Below are 20921 nucleotides of genomic sequence, written 5' to 3' on the forward strand. Positions count from 1 at the left end.
ATATATATATATATATATATATATATATATATATATATATATATATATATATATATATATATATATATATATATATATATATATATATATATATATATATATTTACAATTGTTGAGAAAATATATACAGTAATTGCAGATAAATTGCAGGTTGATTTCATGTTGATGTTGTGGCTTACACAGTTTTATTTAATATGATGTACAATATCCCAAATATAACTTGTGTAAGGAATAATTGACGACAAGCCTTTGAATTATTCGAAAATAATGCACACCCAAGTTGGTAATGGTGTAATTATTTTCAAATAATTCAAAGGAAATTAAATTATTCCGCTTATATCACAGTTACCACAGACATTGTTCTGGTGGTTATTTTAAAACATTTCACAGGTCAGCTGTGTGATTTACAGAAAAATAATCAACACCCATGGAAGATTTCTCAACCAATCAGAATAAAGCATTCAACAGGCCTAATATTTTATTGTCATTGCAATCTTGCAATCACACAAACACTAAAAAAGCTCAGCGTCTGGTGAGGTAATCTCGTATCTTAAAGGTGATGATTCCCAGTATGACGAGTGCAGGGAGGAATGCATAGAGCAGAAGAAAGTCTTGTGTGTAGCGAGAGGGGGCTCCTGGATAGCCTTCATTTATAATCTGATTGCCACTTTCTATTAAACATGATCCAGGCAAACCAGGTAAAGGTGCTATGCAAAAGCAATGATCAGATGGTCAGAGAATCTCAAGGTAAATGCAGATTATATGCAACTTATACCATACCTGTGCAGGATTCAATAATTGAGAAGAATGAGAAGTTGTCTTACCACATGTGAAGTTCAGACCATAAAACTCAGTGACGATCAGAAGCTCACATCCATACCTCTGAAAGGTTAGATAACTCAACCACTGGAATACCACAGGCATTTGCTTAAAACTCCTTAGGATTATAACAGGTGACATTTTTAAAAAGATATTTATGAGCCTTCTTTTTTTATTCTCATTTACATTAAACCAATACTGCATGTTTTATTATATTGGAAAAAATCTAAATAAATTTAACAGCCATAGTTGCCTTTGTAACAATAAAGAATATTATTAATTTAAATATAAGTTGCATATTTCCCAAATCACTTCTCTACCTTAGAAAGCCAGAGCCCAGCATGATACCAGCTACATTGAGTAGAGCTACCCCACTGTTAACCATGTTGGGGTCTTGAACAACACCCAACAAGACCAATGTTAGGAGTTCTCCTATAACATGAGGCACCAGGACCACCGCTGAAAAACATAGGAATCTCAAGGGATCTGGATTCATGCCAACAGTCCTAAAATGCACATAAAGAAACAGAATCCAGTCAAGAACCATTGAAATAGCAAGTGACGGATTAAAAAGATTTTCAGGAGAATAACCCATATTTGAACCCTAGTAACACCTGACCTACAAAGTAGTACTGAACTCAAGTAACTTTACATTTACTGTAGCCTTACTTACCAGTATAAGAAAGAGGTGAAGATGAAGACACTGATTATACTGAAGGGAAGAATATGAATAATATAAGCTAGAAACATCTGCCATTTCTGGTACAAGCCGTCTTTACTTTCCTGATCAGAAATGGCCCTTAAAGCAGGAACTGTTAAAAAATAAACAATAGATCTTTAATCAGGAAGATAATGGACATATGGCATTTACACGTTTTTCCATACTTATCCGACACTTTCTGTTTAATACAGTTTTGCATACAAATTTGTAGTGCTATCTCAAAAGATCCAAGGTCAAGCAATATTTATGTACGTTGTAGGGAACATCCTGCACCTTTTTTTCTGTTTGTATCTCTCTTATCTGGTCAACAACTACAGTGAAATGTGATCTCTTATCAGCCATGAACTGATATGTAAATGACAGAGAGAGAAACACATGAATTATGTTTTCATGAACTCAATCTATGCTATATATTCACCTTTCCTAAAATCATGAAAAAATGCTTAAAAGACTGGAATGCTTTCTGGATGGGATACAGTACTCACACAGAGCCACAGCATTCAGCATGCCAGTATAGGGTGAAGCACCCATGGCTTGGTAGATTATGCCGATTCGGTCTTGCACAGCACCTTTAGCTACATCAATTTCCAGTTTCATTAGAAAAAAAGCAATGAAGAGACCATAGATCAGATTCTGAGAGAGGCGCATGAGAATCCCCATTCTGTCACGAGACATATTACGGACAGTCCTCCTGCATGCATGAATAAAAGTGTGTAAAAGAAAGAAGGAAATGCATTAAAAATAGTTTATTCTACTACATATGCATAATAGATATCCTATCTATAGTTTTATGATTGACATTTTTTTGTGAACTATCCTTTTAAGCATTCATTGTCAGGTGCACGTGTACCTAAGCAAAACGGTCAGTTTGGAAAGGCAGTTGGGGGACTCTTTGCTTTTGAAGGGGATCATGGGTTTGTCTGGTCTTTGGCAGCTGTGTTCGATCCTCTCCAGCATGTCTTTATAGATGTCTGAGCTGCAAAAGGCTGATGTGATGTCATGCATTCGGCTATAGGTAACAGCCTCCCTCTCACTGCAGCGTGTGTCCACAGAGGTCATATCAACTGTCAATCAAAATTCATAGATTTAAACTTCGGCTGTTTACTATATTTGATATAATTAATAAATTATAAGTGAGGATCTAAGTAGGCCTGAGGAGTGAGGGTAGAGGACATAGATATGTATAATAAAGGCTAGATGTCTCGCCCGCGCTGCTGGCCAATTGAGTGGAACGTCCGCATTTGGCGGCCATCTTACCACAGGGCGATCACTCACCCGTAGCATTGTGTTTTTAATGGTACATGTACTTTTAATTGACCATAACTTGCTTAGTTTTTTACAGATTTTCAAATGGTTTGGTTTGTTATAAACGTCAAAGATGTACCTATGACACTGCATACTTATACTAAATTTTTTTTGAAATGTTAAAGCATCCAGAATTATAGCTACGTTAATAACATTTGTAAGAAACCCAACCATTTGAAAATCGGTAAAATTGAGTTATGGTCATTTAAAAGTAAATGCACCATTAAAACACAATGCTACGAGTGAGCTATCGCCCTGTGGTAAGATGGCCGCCAGGTGATGACGTTAGAGACTCCGCCGTAACACATCTAGCCTTACATATCTATGGTAGAGGAGTGTAGTTGGATGTGTACAGTATGAGTATATTGTCATTGTTGTTAGTGACAGAAAACGCTGTGGGATGTACGACATATTTTGGAAGAAATTTCAACAATAAAGTGGAATTTAATTAAATTTTGAATCAGTAAAGGTAAATGACTTATATCACCACACTTAAGTGTAGGCTTATGTACAGTATAGAGAGAACAAAAATGAAGAGTTTTGGGTTTCCTACCATAAATATCGAAGGGGTTGCAGTACTCAGGACATTCGTATCCACAGCTGCTGAAAAAATCAACCATCTCTTCAGGCTGTCCACAAAACACCAGTTCTCCTTTGCTCATGATCGCGATTCTATTGAAGATCTGTAGATAATATACTGTATGTCTGTCATATGACTTTGTGTCGAGCTTTATAAAACAAACACACTACAAATGTATGCCCTGTTTTTGTACTAAATATAGAATACATTTTAAACAGAAAATCATCTTTACATCACAGCCCTCAAAACTGTGATTGCCAAATAGCTATTTTTACAGGAAGGAAGTGATATGTATCTCGGATTTCTTGAGAGTGAGTAAATCATGGGGATATATTGATATTTTGCTGGAGTATCTTTTTAAAATTGTATAGGGAATCTAAGAGCTATCTTTTTTGTACCCACTCTGAAAAGTTCTGACCGCGGCTGATGAATGGTCACTATGACTATTCGATCCCTTTTGGCCAGTTCGGCAAGCAACACCACAATCTGATTGGCCGTCATGCTGTCCAATCCTGTGGTAGGCTCATCCAGAAGGATCACTTCTGTAATTACATAACAGAAAAACAGAACAGTTAAAAAAGAAAAATGCATGAGAAACTTTCTTGAAGTGCACTTTATGTCCTTTGAGAGGCAACTTTTTAATTGAAGTAATTATATTGGTTATGATTTATAGGTAACAGATTATTCTTTGTTTAAAGATAGAGTCAAATGAATTGGCTGATTAATTCATTTACTGCTTGACTGCAGATGAATGCCACTCATAATTGCTGGTTTATGTTTAATTTGGAGTGGTCTTGACTAATCCTTAGTCTATGGTCCCAGTAGGCCCAAAGGTCCAAAAGACCAGATAAAGGCTCTAGAGGGACCACCATTGACCTCAACCTAATATTAAAAATGTGATAGCTCCGCCTCTTTTTCTTTTAATATTCTACTTCGCATCTTAGTAATCCTTCAAGGGGCTTTGGGTTGCTGTGCTGGTTACACTGAATTTTAATAGCACTATTAAAACGATTTAGTCTATTTTATGTGCATGCATATGTGAGGTTTACATTATCTGAGAGAGGAAGTGTTTGTGCACAATGCCAAAACAAACATTATACTATGTGTTAATATTGACACGTCTCAGCCGAGTGAGCCTGAGAAATTGAATTTGATAACCGTTTCTGTTAAACATCTATGAGATCTGATGAGGATCAAATGGAAATTCTGGCTTCTCCTGAGAAAACACTCCAGTATTCTCACATTTATCTCCAAAATATCTTTGTTGAGTCTAATTTTTTCACAAATCAAAATTCAAAGATTTGCAAATGAACTCATCAAAGACCAAATGATATAAACACTGCCATCCACTTACTGGGGTCCTGAAGAAGCTGGCTGGCGATGGAGACCCTTCTTCTCTCTCCACCCGAAATACCAGGGAAAATGCGTCCCCCTATCACGCTGTGAGCCACGTGTCCTAAACTCAGCTCTGCCATGACTGCAGTTACCTACAAGTCACACAGGGTTTAGGTGTTTTCAAATAGAAATGATACTGTCTCCACTGTACAGTATCTTACGTTTATTGTTTTGTAGCTGTAGACACCTGAGGTATTGATTAAGCTTCATCTGATTATTTTCTTCAAATATGAGACAAGTGCAGGTGAGCAGTGATGGGGAGGAACTCACCTTCTTGCATATGGCTTCAGCAGAGTGATGTCTTAAAGCAAGCTGAGCGGTGTATGTCAGGGTTTCCTCCACTGTCAGGTAGCTCAACAGATTGTCACTCTGAGAGACAAGTAAAAAAGCAGAACTGTATGTAACCATTTAAAACCATTTATTAAACAGTTTACCAAAAAGTGATTTCTGGTGTTCTACACTCACCTAAAGGATTATTAGGAACACCATACTAATACTGTGTTTGACCACCTTTCGCCTTCAGAACTGCCTTAATTCTACATGGCGTTGATTCAACAAGGTTCTTTAGAAATGTTGGCCCATATTGATAGGATAGCATCTTGCAATTGATGGAGATTTGTGGGATGCACATCCAGGGCACGAAGCTCCCATTCCACCACATCCCAAAGATGCTCTATTGGGTTAAGATCTGGTGACTGTGGGGGCCATTTTAGTACAGTGAACTCATGTTCTTTTTGTGAATTGTTATGTTCAAGAAACCAATTTGAAATGATTCGAGCTTTGTGACATGGTGCATTATCCTGCTGGAAGTAGCCATCAGAGGATGGGTACATTGTGGTCATAAAGGGATAGACATGGTCAGAAACAATGCTCAGGTAGGTCGTGGAATTTAAACGATGCCCAATTGGCACTACAGTAAGGGACCTAAAGTGTGCCAAGAAAACCCCCCCATCATTACACCACCACCACCACCAGCCTGCACAGTGGTAACAAGGCATGATGGATCCATGTTCTCATTCTGTTTACCCCAAATTCTGACTCTACCATCTGAATGTTTCAACAGAAATCGAGACACATCAGACCAGCCAACATTTTTCCAGTCTTCAACTGTCCAATTTTGGTGAGCTTGTGCAAATTGTAGCCTCTTTTTCCTATTTGTAGTGGAGATGAGTGGTACCTGTTGGGGTCTTCTGCTGTTTTAGCCCATCTGCCTCAAGGTTGTGTGTATTGTGGTTTCACAAATGCTTTGCTGCATACCTCGGTTGTATCGAGTGGTTATTTCAGTCAAAGTTGCTCTTCTATCATCTTGAATCAGTCGGCCCATTCTCCTCTGACCTTTAGCATCAACAAGGCATTTTCGCCCACAGGACTGCCGCATACTGGATGTTTTTCCCTTTTCACACCATTCTTTGTAAACCCTAGAAATGGCTGTGCATGAAAATCCCACTAACTGAGCAGATTGTGAAATACTCAGACTACTCAGGCCAGTCTGGCACCAACAACCATGCCACGCTCAAAATTGCTTAAATCACATTTCTTTCCCATTCTGACATTCAGTTTGGAGTTCAGGAGATTTGTCTTGACCAGGACCACAACCCTAAATGCATTGAAGCAACTGCCATGTGATTGGTTGATTAGATAATTGCATTAATGAGAAATTGAACGGGTGTTCCTAATAATCCTTTAGGTGAGTGTATATGTGATGATATGATGATGTACATGTGGTATCAACAAAATGTGTTAGTTTAAGTGTAGTGGACATTACAATTTTATGTGATTATTTTGTAATTTGATTGTAAATTTTGTATTTTAGTGTATTTTAATGTTTACTCTTGTAAATGCTTTGAGTTGCAACTTTTAAAAGTACTATAGAAAAACGGTTTCATTATTATTGATAAAGTGCACTTATTTGAAGTAGGTATAATTTGTTCTCTTTTCTGTATCTGGAGTTTAAGTCTTGTTATCGATTTATGCATATCTAAAAGCTGAATAAATACACCTTCCATTAATGTATGTTTTTTTAGGATAGGACAATATTTGGCCAAGATACAAGTATTTAAAGGTGCAGTGTGTAGATTTTAGCGACATCTAGCAGTGAGATTGTTAATTGCAATCAACGGCTCAGTCCATCATTCAGCAAAACGCATAGACAAGCTACGGTAGTCAACACAGGACAAACATGTTGTTGTCTAAGACGAAATACAGCAGTGACAAAACTCGCTTTTTTCCCAGAACGAGCAGTTGCCACATTTAGGCCTACTGTTGAAACATGGTGGGACAAAATGGCAACTTCCATGTAAGGGGACCCTCAGTGCATGTAGATTAAAATTAAATTAATAAAATTTCCTTATAAAACACAATTGTTGAAGAGCGACTTGTGGCATAAAGAAAAATCTGTAATTCAGACCATATTATAGCACTTAAACATGGAAAAAGTCAGATTTTCATGACATGTCCCCTTTAGAACTGGCTTTGTTGTCCAGGGTCACAAATATTTTACTCTGCTGAAGTTAAACTAAACACAAGGTTAAAAATGTGTGCTTATAATTTGATATTTTATTAGATTATACCCCCATTTAAAAAAAAAACTCTGCTAAGGTTTAATGAAAGTTAAGAACACATTTACAGTACAGTAGTTGAGAACATTTGATTGAGATGGTAATAGAGACCTTTGTACGAATATCTCCACCTTTGGCTTTGAAAAATATTTAATTAGATTAGATTTGATAAGATTACTTGCCATACATGTAATCTGATGAATCCTCAATAAATGATATCTTTATTTACAGGAGGATACGCACGAACAGCTCATAATATTATAAAGTCATGTGTAGCGGCAGCTAATTTCCGACTCACTGTACTGTGTTTGTTTAAGTCTGATCTTGGCAGACATGACCTCTAGTTACCTAATCAAACACTTCCCCCACATATAGTTTATGACTGAGCAAAGTTCGATGACATTTAAACACACAAACTTTGCAAATGTATTCAATCCCACATTGTTTTGAAAATATGCTTTAAAAAAATTACCTGCAGGACATAGGAGAAACAGTCTTGAAATTGATCCCTTTTAAGCTTTCTTCCATTTATATAAACTTCTCCCAGGAGAGAACCAGAATTCCCAATTCTTCCCGCTATAGCATCTAAAAGAGTGGTCTTACCAGAACCTTAAACAACAGATCAGTAAGAATTTATTCACCTTTTAAGGATTTATCCAATGATGTGATAAAAATTATCTTTATAATCATATCTTAAAGGTCATTGTTAATTGCTTATTTAGAGGTTTACTGCTTAATCATGCCATAACGCAAGAATTGGTACTTTTTAACAGTATACAAAAATCTCTGACATTCATTTATCACATTCTTGAATAGTTTTACATACTCTCAGTCCAGATCAGACACATAAAACCCATCAACATAAACTTCTCATTCAATTTTTAGAGTGTTTGATTTATTATGAATTACACAAAAATAATATGTACTTTATGTAAAGTTAATATTTACATCACTCAGTATTTACACATAATTCTGTCGCCATTTTTTGGGTCACTTACCCGAGTTTCCCAGAATTCCCATGATCTCACCACTGTTCACATGAAATGACACATCATTTAATATCTGCCTTGTCCATTTTTTTCTATATGATGGAAGGTCCCACCAGGGTCCTACATGCTCACTAAAACACACACATGCAAATAATATCTTTATAAATCATGTGTTTGACTAGTTAGCATATGGCATTGCAAATGAAAGAAATAATATGAATTATTGAGCATAGTCTAAAAAATATATGTTGAGTCAAAAGGGACAACCCCAGGCATTGGATTAAATTACAAAAATGTGCATATTTTACCCAACAGTGGGTTAAAACAACCCAGCATTTTGGGATGAAACAACTTAGCATAGGTTAAATTACTACCCAGCCAGTTGGGTTCACCAAAGCATTTTTAAAAATATATATACATATTAATGAGTAATTTATTAATAACTACACTAAGTTTGTTAATCTGCAGTTATAGAAGAATAAATTGAATACAATTGTTTTAAAAATCCCCACATTTTGCCATCATATTTAGTAACTGTAACTTTACAGACATTTATAATAAAAACATTACAATAAACAATGTGGCATAGATTATTATTTTAATGTTTTATTTTAAAACCTTAAAATACAAACATGTGATGATGATTTATTTAATTTTGTACACTAAACTTTAAATTGAATATATGCAAAATCTAAATCCGCTTCGGTTTAGGGTTAGATTTGGTGCTTGTGTTATATGTCACTTTAAGTATTTGTCACTTTAAGTATTGGTTTATAAAATAAAAAGATACAATACTTATTCTTTTATATTTTCTAAACTTTAACCAATTGTCACCTGACGTTGGGGTTAAAGTTTGTTTAGGTAAGGGTGTCATTTTATGTAAATCTAACCCTAAACCGAAGCGACAATGGTAAGAAATTAGGACAAAAAAGTTGAGTAACCAATACGTGACAGCGACACAAACAGAAAGCGTGACATGCTCACGCTCAAACGCGGCAAAGCGTGACATTGTCACGCTGGTCCATGCGTGAAATAGTCACGCAATTTCGTGATACTGGGTTGAACTATTTGCAAAACCAGTTTCCAAAATCTTTGAATGATATTAACAGTGGTCATCATAAACAGCAGCTGTTTGATAGCAGACCAATAAGCCAATGCACTACTCTACAAAAGTCTTAAAAAATACAGCATGTGTTGTTTCTAAAACTGCTTACCGTATGTTAAAGTATTAAACATGTTAAAAATTTTGTTTTGAACATGTCTGTTTGAAGGCTTACCAAACATTTAACAAACTGCTGTCTGACCTGAGATATACGACTCAATATTTTCCATAAATGTAAAGAAAATGATCCAACAGATTCCTTTTATTCTTACCTGACAGTATAGGACACGTTTTTGACACTCAGGCAGCATGAAGGTTCTGTGTAGTTTGGGTTTGCAATGGCTGTCCCCATCTCAGACTCCATTTTAAAAGATCCACTAAAATCATTCTTCTGATAAATATCTTGCATGGAATAAGATTTACTCATTGTCTCTCTTCTATAGTCAATCTACCCTCATGAGTATTTAAATGTGACAGTCGGGTCCACTTCTCAGCTGTCTAAACACTTCACGTTCATGCTGCAGAGATGAGGCAGAACCATAAACCGTGTTTCTTATCAGGAGAACTTTGCTCCATTCGCTATATAGAGCTTTCTCTTTGCCGTCTCATCTCAGTTTTTCAGGACAATAAGAGGAGCAGGTACTTCTCCAAGCAAGAAACAAAACCAGTGGGACACAGACCCCACTTCCACTGGACACATCCTTCAGCCACTACATTATGTCGGACCAAAGCGTTCTTCATAGCTCTACAGCTGTGAACCAGAGCACGGTGAGTTCATGAACAACTGACTGTAAAGTTCACACAGAAATGTTAACCTATAGTAACCTACACACTTCATTAGTTGTCTTTCTTGTATGTTACTGGTGTTTTCATTTTTACGTGCATACAAAGAGTATACTTATTTTATTTCTGCACTATTGATTTTTCAAAGTTGGAATGCAGTTTAAAAGACTCTGTTGACTGAACCCTGAACTATGCAAATAACCAATCTCTTATATGCTAGCATTTGATCGTAAAATAATCACCATAATCAGTTTTATTAATAGGTAATCACCGTAAACGTAATCGTAATTTAAAAACCTGCAAAAAGTGTAGATAAGTGGCATTTACAATTTAAATAACCCAAACATATTGCAATGTTATCGTGCATTATAAGTGACTGCTATTTAACTACACGTGTCAACACACACAGGGACGGGACATCAGACTTTTTTCATCTTCAGAAGAAGACAGCAGTCTGTATTTCACTTACAGTGGTGGACGCAATGAACTGGAAGTTCATAATCTCAGCTATGAGGTTAGACATAAATCTTTCAAGCATTTATTCTTTATATTTTTAGCAAACATCTGCTGAAAGAGTTTCATTCTTATAAAAACTTCACTGAAATACTGACACTATGTAAACAAAACAGTACATCCACTAAATTAACCTGACACCACGTGATTAGAAGTTACTGTGCAAATAAAAGGTAACAATTTACAGTAAGGTTGTATTTGTTCATGTAAATTTCAGCATTTACTAATACATTTTTAAAATCAAGCTTTGTACCTGTTAACATGAATTAATGCATCATGAACTAACATGAATAGCTGTATTGAGATTACCAAGAATTAAAGGAACAGTATGTAGGATTGTGGTCAAAACTGGTACTGCAATCACAAAACTTGTGGCTAAAACTGGTACTGCAATCACACAACTGGTGGCCAATACACAACATGATAACATAAACATCAGTTGAGGGCTGCAACTCCACTTTTTAAATGACAATATCCTGGCTGGACCGCTGTTGTCAGTGATATAAGTATTTGAAATGAAAATGATTTCTTTACGTCTAGTGACATATCAGGGCCATTTTATGATTAATTGATATAAATTTCTTACATACTGTTCCTTTAATACAGATATTCAAAAAGAACACGAGATTAACAGAAACAGCGTGTGTTATGTGACCTTTACTGGTTTTAATGAGAATTTTTTTGTAATGTTGGTAACTATAATAGTCTCTATGGGTCTCTACTCATATGTGCTGGGACCATTCCTACTGGAACAAAGCCCAAAACACAGTACAAAAAGGAATTTTGTAATGGTTTTAGATAATGGTTAAAGCTAATGGTTCCTAATGATATTTAAATAAAAACCATTAGAATTTATGTGATGGTTTCTATAGTTTTTTTTTCAGCAGGGCAAATTTGTCAAAATAACTCATCTGTATTTGTTCACAGGTGGACACAGCAGCACAGATTCCCTGGTATGAGAGGCTGTCAGAGTTTAAGATGCCTTGGGAGATGCACAGCAACAAGCAAACAGCCATTAAGGATTTAAACCTACGTGTACACAGTGGCCAGATGCTTGCTGTAATTGGCAGCTCAGGTACACTATCAATAACTTTAACCTTAATTAGTAAAATTTTAATAAAGCGTTTAAAAAACATGCTGGTTCTACCAGGTTGTGGCAAGACTTCCTTATTGGACATCATAACGTGTCGAGACGAGGGTGGCACTGTGAAATCAGGAGAGATTTTGATCAATAAGAAACCTTGCACGCGCTCCCTGGTAAAGAAAAACATCGCTCACGTGCGGCAGGATGACCGTTTGTTACCGCATCTCACAGTAAGAGAGACGCTCGCTTTTGTGGCACAACTGCGGCTGCCCTCACACTTCACCCAGGAGCAGAGAGATCAAAGGGTAAGGAATTGAGATATGCTTACGCCTCACCCAGTTAAAGGTCACAATCCTGTCAGCATTTTGACTGGTGTGCGTTTGACCTTCACAGGTGGATGATGTCATTGCAGAGTTGCGGCTGAGGCAGTGTGCACACACGCGGGTGGGGAATGAGTATGTGAGGGGGGTGTCAGGGGGTGAGAGGAGAAGAGTAAGCATTGCTGTACAGCTACTCTGGAATCCTGGTGAGTCTTTTACACATTATATAAAAACCAAGAGTCCGATCTTTTGAGTAAACATTAAATAAAAAATTAATTACTTTAAAATGTACTGTCTTAAAGAAATAGTTAACCCAAATTACTCACCCTCATGTCATCCAGATGTATATGACTTTCTTAAAGGGATAGTTCACCCAAAATTACAAATTCTGACATTATTTTCTTACTCTCTTGTTGTTTGAAACCTGTATGAATTTCTTTGTTCTGATGAACACGAAGGAAAATATTTTGAGGAATGTTTGTAACCAAACCGTTTATGAGCCCTATTTACTTCCATAGTATTTTTTTCCAATCATGGAAGTGAATGATACCGAGCCTCTAAGGTGACATTGGAGTAAAAAAATTATAAAGTTTAGTTTCATGTGCTCACGTGAAACTTTTGCGTGCTCACGTGAAACTTTTGTGTGGTCACGTGAAACTTTGCGTGCTCACGTGAAACCTTCATGGGCAGAATGTTTTTTAAGTTTAGTTTCACACGAGAGTTTCACGTGCACACGTGAAACTTTCGCTTTCATGTGCGCACGCGATAGTTTCGCGTGCGCACGAAACTAAACGCAATAGTTTCACATGCGCACGTGAAACTAAACTTTATTTAATTTTTGCTCCATGTCCCCTAAGGGGCTCCGTGGAATGGTGCTTATAATCGGTTTAGTTAAAAACATTTCTCGATATATCTTCCCTCATGTTCATCAGTCCATCATTTTTCTGTGAACTTTCCTTTAAGAACACAAATAATTTATTATTTAAATGCCATCATGTTATCATCTGGGGTCAGCATGGCGAAGCTTCAAAAACCGCATCCATCCATCCATCTTTAAATTAATCCAAATGATTGCAGTGGGTTAATTTATGTCTTATGAAGAAAAACAATACATTTGTGAGCAAAAATTATTCATATTTTAAGCATATTTAGTGATTGATATGTCAGGTATACATGGAAACATCCGATCAGCATGGTAAGTTCAGATATGGCGACACACCAATAACGTTGAATCTGATTGGTTCTTGTGTGACTTGTGCCGCTATCGACATGCTGCTGTATATGATTTTACCCTTTACATTTATTATTAATATTTTAATACTTTAAGTTTTTTTAATTAAAGAGCACATATTGTCCAATTCACGATTTTACATTTCCTTTGGTGTGTAACAGTGGCGGCTCGTGACTGCTCATCCGAGGAGGCGCTAATTCAAAATTTAAAATTATGAAGCTTGTCAAGTGTGTGGTTCCCTTTTTCAAAGTGTGTGTCCTGCGTGTCGAGAGATCCTGTGTGCATCACGTGTTTTGTCAAAATAAGTGCCTGCTGGACACCCGTCAAAACCGTTCATGATAAAAGAGACGCTCACATTCCCAAAATACACGCTAGAGACTTCCTTAACAGTAAACTCTGATTACGCATGAGATTATGAGAGTACCTGGCAAACGCGGGCGTCTCTTTTATCATAAACCCTTTAGACGCGTCTGCAGCAGGCACTTATTTTGGCAGGACACGTAATGCACACACAATCTCTCGAAGCGCAGAACACATATTTTGAAATTACGAACCACACACATGACAAGCTACATACATGTTGTGACGAACTTCTCATCGTGCGCCCTCAAAAATAGAAGTCACCAGCCGCCACTAGTGTGTAAGTGTGTATTAGTATGTTAATGATATGCAAAAGGTACAAACCTCAAAGTAAACGATGACGCGAGTTATCGTCTCCAACGTAAATTTATTTTCTTGGACTACAACAAACACATGGATTGTAGGCAACAGTTTACTTCCTGGGATTGGTGATGTAGACAAGACAGATATTATCATAATTCTTCCCACTTCAGACTTACAGCCTGTAAGTTAACTCCTGTTTGCAACCGAATCTTTCAAACATGGTAAGGAGCGTCACATTTCCTGCTGCCGTCAGAGGTATTCAGGCCAATCACAACGTACAGATTAGCTGGCCAATCAGGGACAGAGAGCTTCAAATCTGTGCGTATCAGGAAAAGAGTGAAATCTGGAGCTACAAAAATGGAAAATAATGTTTTTTAACCATAAACACATTGTATTAAACCAAATACACAATAAAGTAGGTGCTCTTCAATAAAAAATGTATATGTTTGTGTTTAGATACATTTGGGATGACATGTTATGAGACTTTTTGCACATCAGTTGTTGCTCTAAAATGCTTTTTTTCCAAATCTTAAATCAAAATGTAATATCTTACTTTTTTTTGAACAAATCAATTTTTCATCCACCTTTAAAATACTGTGTATCTGTTCTCAGGTATTCTCATCCTAGATGAGCCTACCTCTGGTCTAGATAGCTTCACAGCCCATAATTTGGTCATTACATTGTCCCGTCTGGCTCGAGGGAATCGTCTGGTCTTGCTCTCCGTCCATCAGCCCCGTTCAGATATCTTTCAGCTCTTTGATCTGGTGGTGCTCTTGTCATCCGGTTCAGCAGTGTACTGCGGTCAGGCCAAAGACATGGTACCCTACTTTACCGCTCTTGGATACCCCTGTCCACGGTTGTGCAACCCTTCTGACTACTATGGTGAGTGGGAAAAAGAATAAAAGTAGTAAAGTGTCTTAAGCTCATAATTTGGTTTGGGTGCTGGTTCTGAACTGTAAACTTCCTTTACAGTGGACTTGATAAGCATCGATCGGCGCAATCCTGAAATAGAAGCAGCGTGTTTGGAGAAAACCAGAACTTTAGCAGCACAGTTTGTGGAGAAGGTGAACAACACAGAGGATTTCATGTGGAAATCAGAAGATTACGGTCCACAGCTGGACGATCCTCAAAGGTAAATCTCATTCATGTGAATATGTGTTGTTTCATTACAACTATTTAATATAATCAGTTATTATTATGTATAGGCAGAATCTGATAATAAGCTTTTCTACGGCAACAGCGTCACCTCCATATCACAGATGGATGCGGTGATCACAGTGTCCAAGCAAAAGGACAGACTTCCGGGTAAACTTCACCAATTCACAGTCCTGATCAAGTAAGCCAATTCCCTACTAACAACGAATTGTTCTGTTAATAATATTCATTCACAAATAATAGATTTTTACACTGCTTTGGCTTTTTGCAGACGGCAGGTCTTTAATGACTATCGTGATCTGGTGACGCTGATGGTTCATGGTTTCGAAGCGCTGCTGATGTCACTGCTCATTGGTTTTCTTTATTACGGGGCTGGAGGGCAGAGTTTATCTGTACAAGATACTGTGGCCTTGCTTTACATGATGGGGGCCCTGACACCCTTTGCTGTGGTGCTGGACGTCATAGCAAAGTGTGAGTATACAAAATATATTGTCTTCAGTATCATACTGAGGTTATTTATGTTTTTATTGTCTTTGATGTAACATTGTGTGTTTCACAGGTCATTCAGAAAGAGCCATGCTTTATCATGAACTGGAGGATGGGATGTACTCAGTCACCTCATACTTTTTTGCCAAGGTACATATTAACTACACTGTGAAAGAAGTTCAGCAGAGGAATGACAGTGGTGTAGATGACCCTTTGGCACTTCATTTTAAAGTCAGAAGAGAATATGAAAGTCAGTGCTGATCCTGGAAGAATTTTAAAGGGGACATTTCACAAGACTTTTTAAGATGTCAAATAAATCTTTGGTGTCCCCAGAGCACATATGTGAAGTTTTAGCTCAAGATATCATATAGATCATTTATTATAACAAGTTAAAATGGGCACTTTGTAGGTGTGATCATGTGCTGTTTTGGGTGTGTCCTTTTTAAATCTCTGCACTAAATGACAGTGCCGTGGTTGGATAGTGTAGATTAAGGGGCGGTATTATCCCCTTCTGACATCACAAGTGGAGCAAAATTTCAATGACTTTTTTTTCACATGCTTGCAGAGAATGGTTTACCAAAACTAAGTTACTGGTTTGATCTTTTTCACATTTTCTAGGTTGATAGAAGCACTGGGGACCCAATTATAGCACTTAAACATGGAAAAAGTTAAAAGTAAAATTTTCATGATATGGACCCTTTAATTTGGGTTTTGTGAACTGAATCACATATAAACACATATGGCATGTGAATAGTGGAAATTTGAATTAGGTTGTATGAAGTTACTGACCTGTATGAAAGGAGTACCATACACCAGTGTCTCCCAATCCTGGTCCTTGAGGACCCCCTACCAGAATGGTTTAAATGTCTTCTTATTTTACACACCTGATTTAACTCATCAGCTTTTTAGGGAGACATGTTTACTATTTTGGAAGGAGGCTGATAAGTTACATCAGGTGTTTTAAATAAGGAAACAACTAAACATTTTTGGGAGGGGGTCCTCAAGGACCAGGATTGGGAAGCACTGCCCTACACTATAGAATTACACTGACTATATATTCTTGTTCTGCTTAAATCTGGATAAGGTCTGGATATAAACCTTTTTTATGAACCTAAAAAACAACCTGAAGGGTCTACAATTCTACACCATTGTCATTTTCAATTGTTTTTGCAGTCATTTGTTACAATAACTGGATAATAATGCTTTTATGAAATCATGTTTGGTGGTTTATGTTTATTTGTCAGGTATCAGTCTGCTAAAATAATCTATAATAATTCAATTTTTTTAAATTTTAGAAATTGAATATTTATTACAGTCCTTATTAATCTAAAAAAGTCTTTAATGTAATTTTAATTCTTTTTAATGTTTTTTTGCCTTAACTTAGTATATTTTCTACATTTTTAGTTTACAGAGTATACCAGAGCTACATTTCACTACAGGATGTATATGTATAACCAGGGCTGGAAATTGGGGGAACGTGGGGGAACAGAGTCCGGGAAGTGAATTTTGAGGGGGAGTTTTTGAAATGTTGGAATTGAAAAGGAATTATATTTAAACAACTTAATAGCATTTATAATTGACTCCCCATTATGATTTTTTTTAATTGCAATTATTTATTTTATAATGCATAAAGCTTGCCACATGGCACTTCACAGTAAAAAAGGCACTGTAAAAAATTCAGTAGAAATTACAGTGTTACTTGCAGCTGGTTGCTGGTAACTTACCATAGATTTAAATTTATTATTTACTAGCAAGAGTTTGTTAAAAGTTAAATACAGTTTAAATATTAACAAGTATTTATGTTTACAGAATAAAACTATACAATAACAGCCTCATGCAAAGCATTCTGGGAACCAGAAATCATCATTAACCTTTTTCTGTTTTTTTGCTTCAGATTTTATTTCCCAAGATGCTGTTATTTTAGTTTTACTCTGTAAAGACAAAGACTTGTAAATGTTTAATGTTCAATTAACTTTAAACAAAAGTTTTCCAGTAAATAACTTAAATTTAAATTTACGGTAAGTTACCAGTAACCAGCTGCAAGTAACACTGTAATTTTTACGGACTTTATTTTACACTGTATGCATCGGTTTTATTTTAGGTTTTTCCTCTTATTTAAAATATCCATTATCTAAATATTCACATTTTTACACTTTATACTTTACATTTTTCTTTAACCTGACGACAAATTTATTGTTAAATTGTTAAAAGATTGTGTGACTTTTAACAAAAACTGTCGTATCCAATTTTTTTGTACATTTAGAAGAAATTTTAATACGAAAGTTTCTGTTGAATCACAATTTGTTCGTAAAAACATCCGTATGCACAACTCACGCACAAATTTGTTTGTACGCATGCTTAATGAATGAGACACAGAGTTTTTATCTAAAAAGTCATCTAAAATTACAGCCCAAACTAAAGTCCCTCCAGTGGATTTCTGGCATTTCCAGCCCTGTATATAACTGTGTATGTGACAAATAACATCTTGAATCTGAATTATTAATTTTGAGACATTGAGGTATTTAGAAATTTGGTGTAAAATGCATACCTGATGAACTGTACTAAAAGATTCCTGACAAATAACAGTTAAGCAATAGTGCAGACAGAAGTTAGGCGACTTGGCAAGGAAAAGTCATGAGTTGAATATTAGCTACTGCTTGTTTCAATCATTTGGCTATTGGACTTTGTCATTAGTTTCCAACTCGGATGATTATACGTGGAGTTGTTTCAATTCACGGTTGGGTCAAACATGGACACTTAAGCTTCATTTAACCCAACAGTTGAATCTACATTTTACCCAACAATGGTTTGAAACAACCCAGCATTTTTTTCAGAGTATATAATTGGTCTAATGTCTTTTTCAGGTCCTCGGCGAGCTTCCAGAGCACTGTGTTTTTACACTGGTATACGGTTTGCCCATCTACTGGCTGGCTGGGCTCAATTATGCTCCTGATCGGTTTCTTCTCAACTTCCTGTTGGTGTGGCTGATAGTGTACTGCAGTCGCTGCATGGCACTATTTGTGGCAGCAGCCCTGCCAACATTGCAGACGTCTTCCTTCATGGGCAACGCATTCTTCACCGTCTTCTACCTGACGGCAGGCTTTGTCATAAGTCTAGACAACATGTGGCTGGGTAAGAACATTATACATAATGAATGCATCACTAGCTTTGAATCTGTTAGTGTTTGCTTGAGATTACTGATTACTTTCATCCCCATCAGTGGCGTCCTGGTTTTCCTACATCTCCTTCATGCGCTGGGGTTTTGATGGAATGCTGCAGGTTCAGTTTCAAGGAGTCAAAATCCCAGTTTCAATTGGAAATGTGACTGTAGAATTAGATGGTATTAAAGTGAGTATCGCTAATGCAACATTTCGGTTTCTTATCATGGATACCAATATGTTTCAAGTAATAATGTTCAATTTGATTTGCAGGTGGTGGAGATGATGAAAATGAACCAGTATCCACTTTATTCCTGCTTCCTGGTGCTTATTGCTGTTGCTTTTGTTTTCATGTTGCTCTATTTTGTGTCACTCAAATATATTAAACAGAAATCCAGTCAGGATTGGTAAGAAACAGCTCACATTAAAGGGACACTCCACTTTTTTTTTTCATTTTCCAGCTCCCCTGGAGTTGAACATTTGATTTTTGCTGTTTTGGAATTCATTCAGCCGGTCTCCGGGTCTGGCTGCGCCACTTTTGGCATGGCTTGGCATGATCCATTCAATCTGATTAGACCATTGGCATCGCGCTAAAAAATAACCAAAGAGTTGACTCTTCTGTAGTTACATCATGTAATAAGACCGATATGGCTAGGAACTATTATACTCTCAGTCCGGTGTGGTGGTCGGGGACTTTGCTGCCGTGGCATGGCTGCAGGAGGCGCAATGATATTGCGCAGCAGCCAAAAATAGTCCCCTTAGTATCTTTCAATAGCAGGGGGCTATTTTCAGGCACTGCGTAATATCATTGCGCCTTGCGCCTCCTGCAGCCATGGTGCAGCAGCGGGGTCCTTGATTATTACGCCGGAATGAAAATAGTTCCTAGCCATATCTGCCTAGAAAATCACAACTTTTAATTTTCCGTCTGTCTTAGAAGACGATGTAACTACAGGAGAGTCAAGTTTTAAATAGGAAAAATATCTAAACTCTTTGGTTGTTTTAATGCGCGATGCTAATGGTCTAGTCAGATTCAGTGAATTGTGCTAAGCTACGCTAGACGTGGTACCGCCAGACCCGGAGATGGGCTGAATGGATTCAGAAACAGTGGGGATCGGGTGTTTAACTCTTGGGGAGCTTGAAAATGACCATATTTAAAAAAAGTGGTGTCCCTTTAACTGTAAACTTCAAAAACTTAAGTTTATGTGTTAATGGGGCTACAATTGGACTTGGTGTTGTGCTCACAATCGGAGAGACAGGGGACATGTGCGAATATTGCATTTCCCACTGTGTCACGTATACTTGGACAGAGAGATTAAGTTCAACTACACAAAGATTATAAAAGTACACAGTACAAATGTTTTTTTTCCAATCAAACAACAATCTCCATCTTTTTCATGATGTTGCTGAGCATTGTCTTGAGAGAGAGAGAGTTTGGGGAAGGACTCTGATCACACAGTCTGGACTGTGAGAGAATGAGTCTTTAGTAAATCACCTGTAAATGATGGGGTTCACTGCACTACCACTGTCTGCCGCTGGATGGCAGCAATGTACAATGTTTCTTTGCACTTTTAAGTTTTCTGGCATCATTTAATTGTTTCTTTTTGACAGATCAGTAAAGCATATATTATATACACACTGCAGAGGTGAAAATTTTGATCAACATGACATCATTTAGCCTCCTGATCCATCTCATATTGTAACATGGTCTATAAAATGTTAACCACACAGAAATTCACATTACAAACTGTTTTGAAATCATCATTTATATATCATTGTATTCTCTTGTATGGCTATGTTATTATCTCCTGAACATCAGAGAGAGCTCAAACACAAGCTCACATAAACAATAAAATGGCAAATTACAAATGTTGACAATAGTTACAGATTGCAATGGTACAAAGAGATTTTAAGACTAGTAAAGTAAATGCATTTAAAATAATCTTTTAATCTATTAAAAATATACTTGAAAATGTTGACATACTGAAATGATACAGAGAACTGACTTTGAAAGTTTGCATAGTGGTTAATATGTAATATCTTAGGACTTTATAATCAATATT

The 20921-nt window shown here is 36.7% G+C and overlaps 2 protein-coding genes across 2 annotated transcripts; one reads left to right on the forward strand and one right to left on the reverse strand.

The window, feature by feature from the left end:
- Positions 1–90: 90 nt before the first annotated feature.
- Positions 91–10222, reverse strand: abcg5 (ATP-binding cassette, sub-family G (WHITE), member 5). Its single transcript, XM_055170820.2, has 13 exons — positions 9741–10222; positions 8376–8497; positions 7850–7986; positions 5090–5188; positions 4779–4911; positions 3827–3966; positions 3398–3527; positions 2390–2603; positions 2025–2230; positions 1492–1630; positions 1139–1324; positions 824–936; positions 91–706 (listed from the first exon to the last, which is right to left on the reverse strand). The coding sequence occupies exons 1-13, from the start codon at positions 9893–9895 to the stop codon at positions 522–524; spliced, it is 1959 nt and encodes a 652-aa protein (XP_055026795.2). The 5' UTR covers positions 9896–10222; the 3' UTR covers positions 91–521.
- Positions 10101–19660, forward strand: abcg8 (ATP-binding cassette, sub-family G (WHITE), member 8). The gene is made up of 13 exons (XM_055170819.2): positions 10101–10236; positions 10661–10765; positions 11692–11839; positions 11915–12153; positions 12242–12374; positions 14675–14944; positions 15035–15194; positions 15303–15398; positions 15489–15688; positions 15777–15853; positions 18568–18835; positions 18924–19051; positions 19135–19660. Exons 1-13 carry the CDS (start codon positions 10186–10188, stop codon positions 19270–19272), a joined length of 2013 nt encoding a protein of 670 aa, XP_055026794.2. The 5' UTR covers positions 10101–10185; the 3' UTR covers positions 19273–19660.
- The last annotated feature ends 1261 nt before the right edge of the window (positions 19661–20921 follow it).

This window comes from Misgurnus anguillicaudatus, chromosome 11 (genome assembly GCF_027580225.2).
Source record: "Misgurnus anguillicaudatus chromosome 11, ASM2758022v2, whole genome shotgun sequence".
In the NCBI taxonomy this organism is placed as follows: Eukaryota; Metazoa; Chordata; class Actinopteri; order Cypriniformes; family Cobitidae; genus Misgurnus; species Misgurnus anguillicaudatus.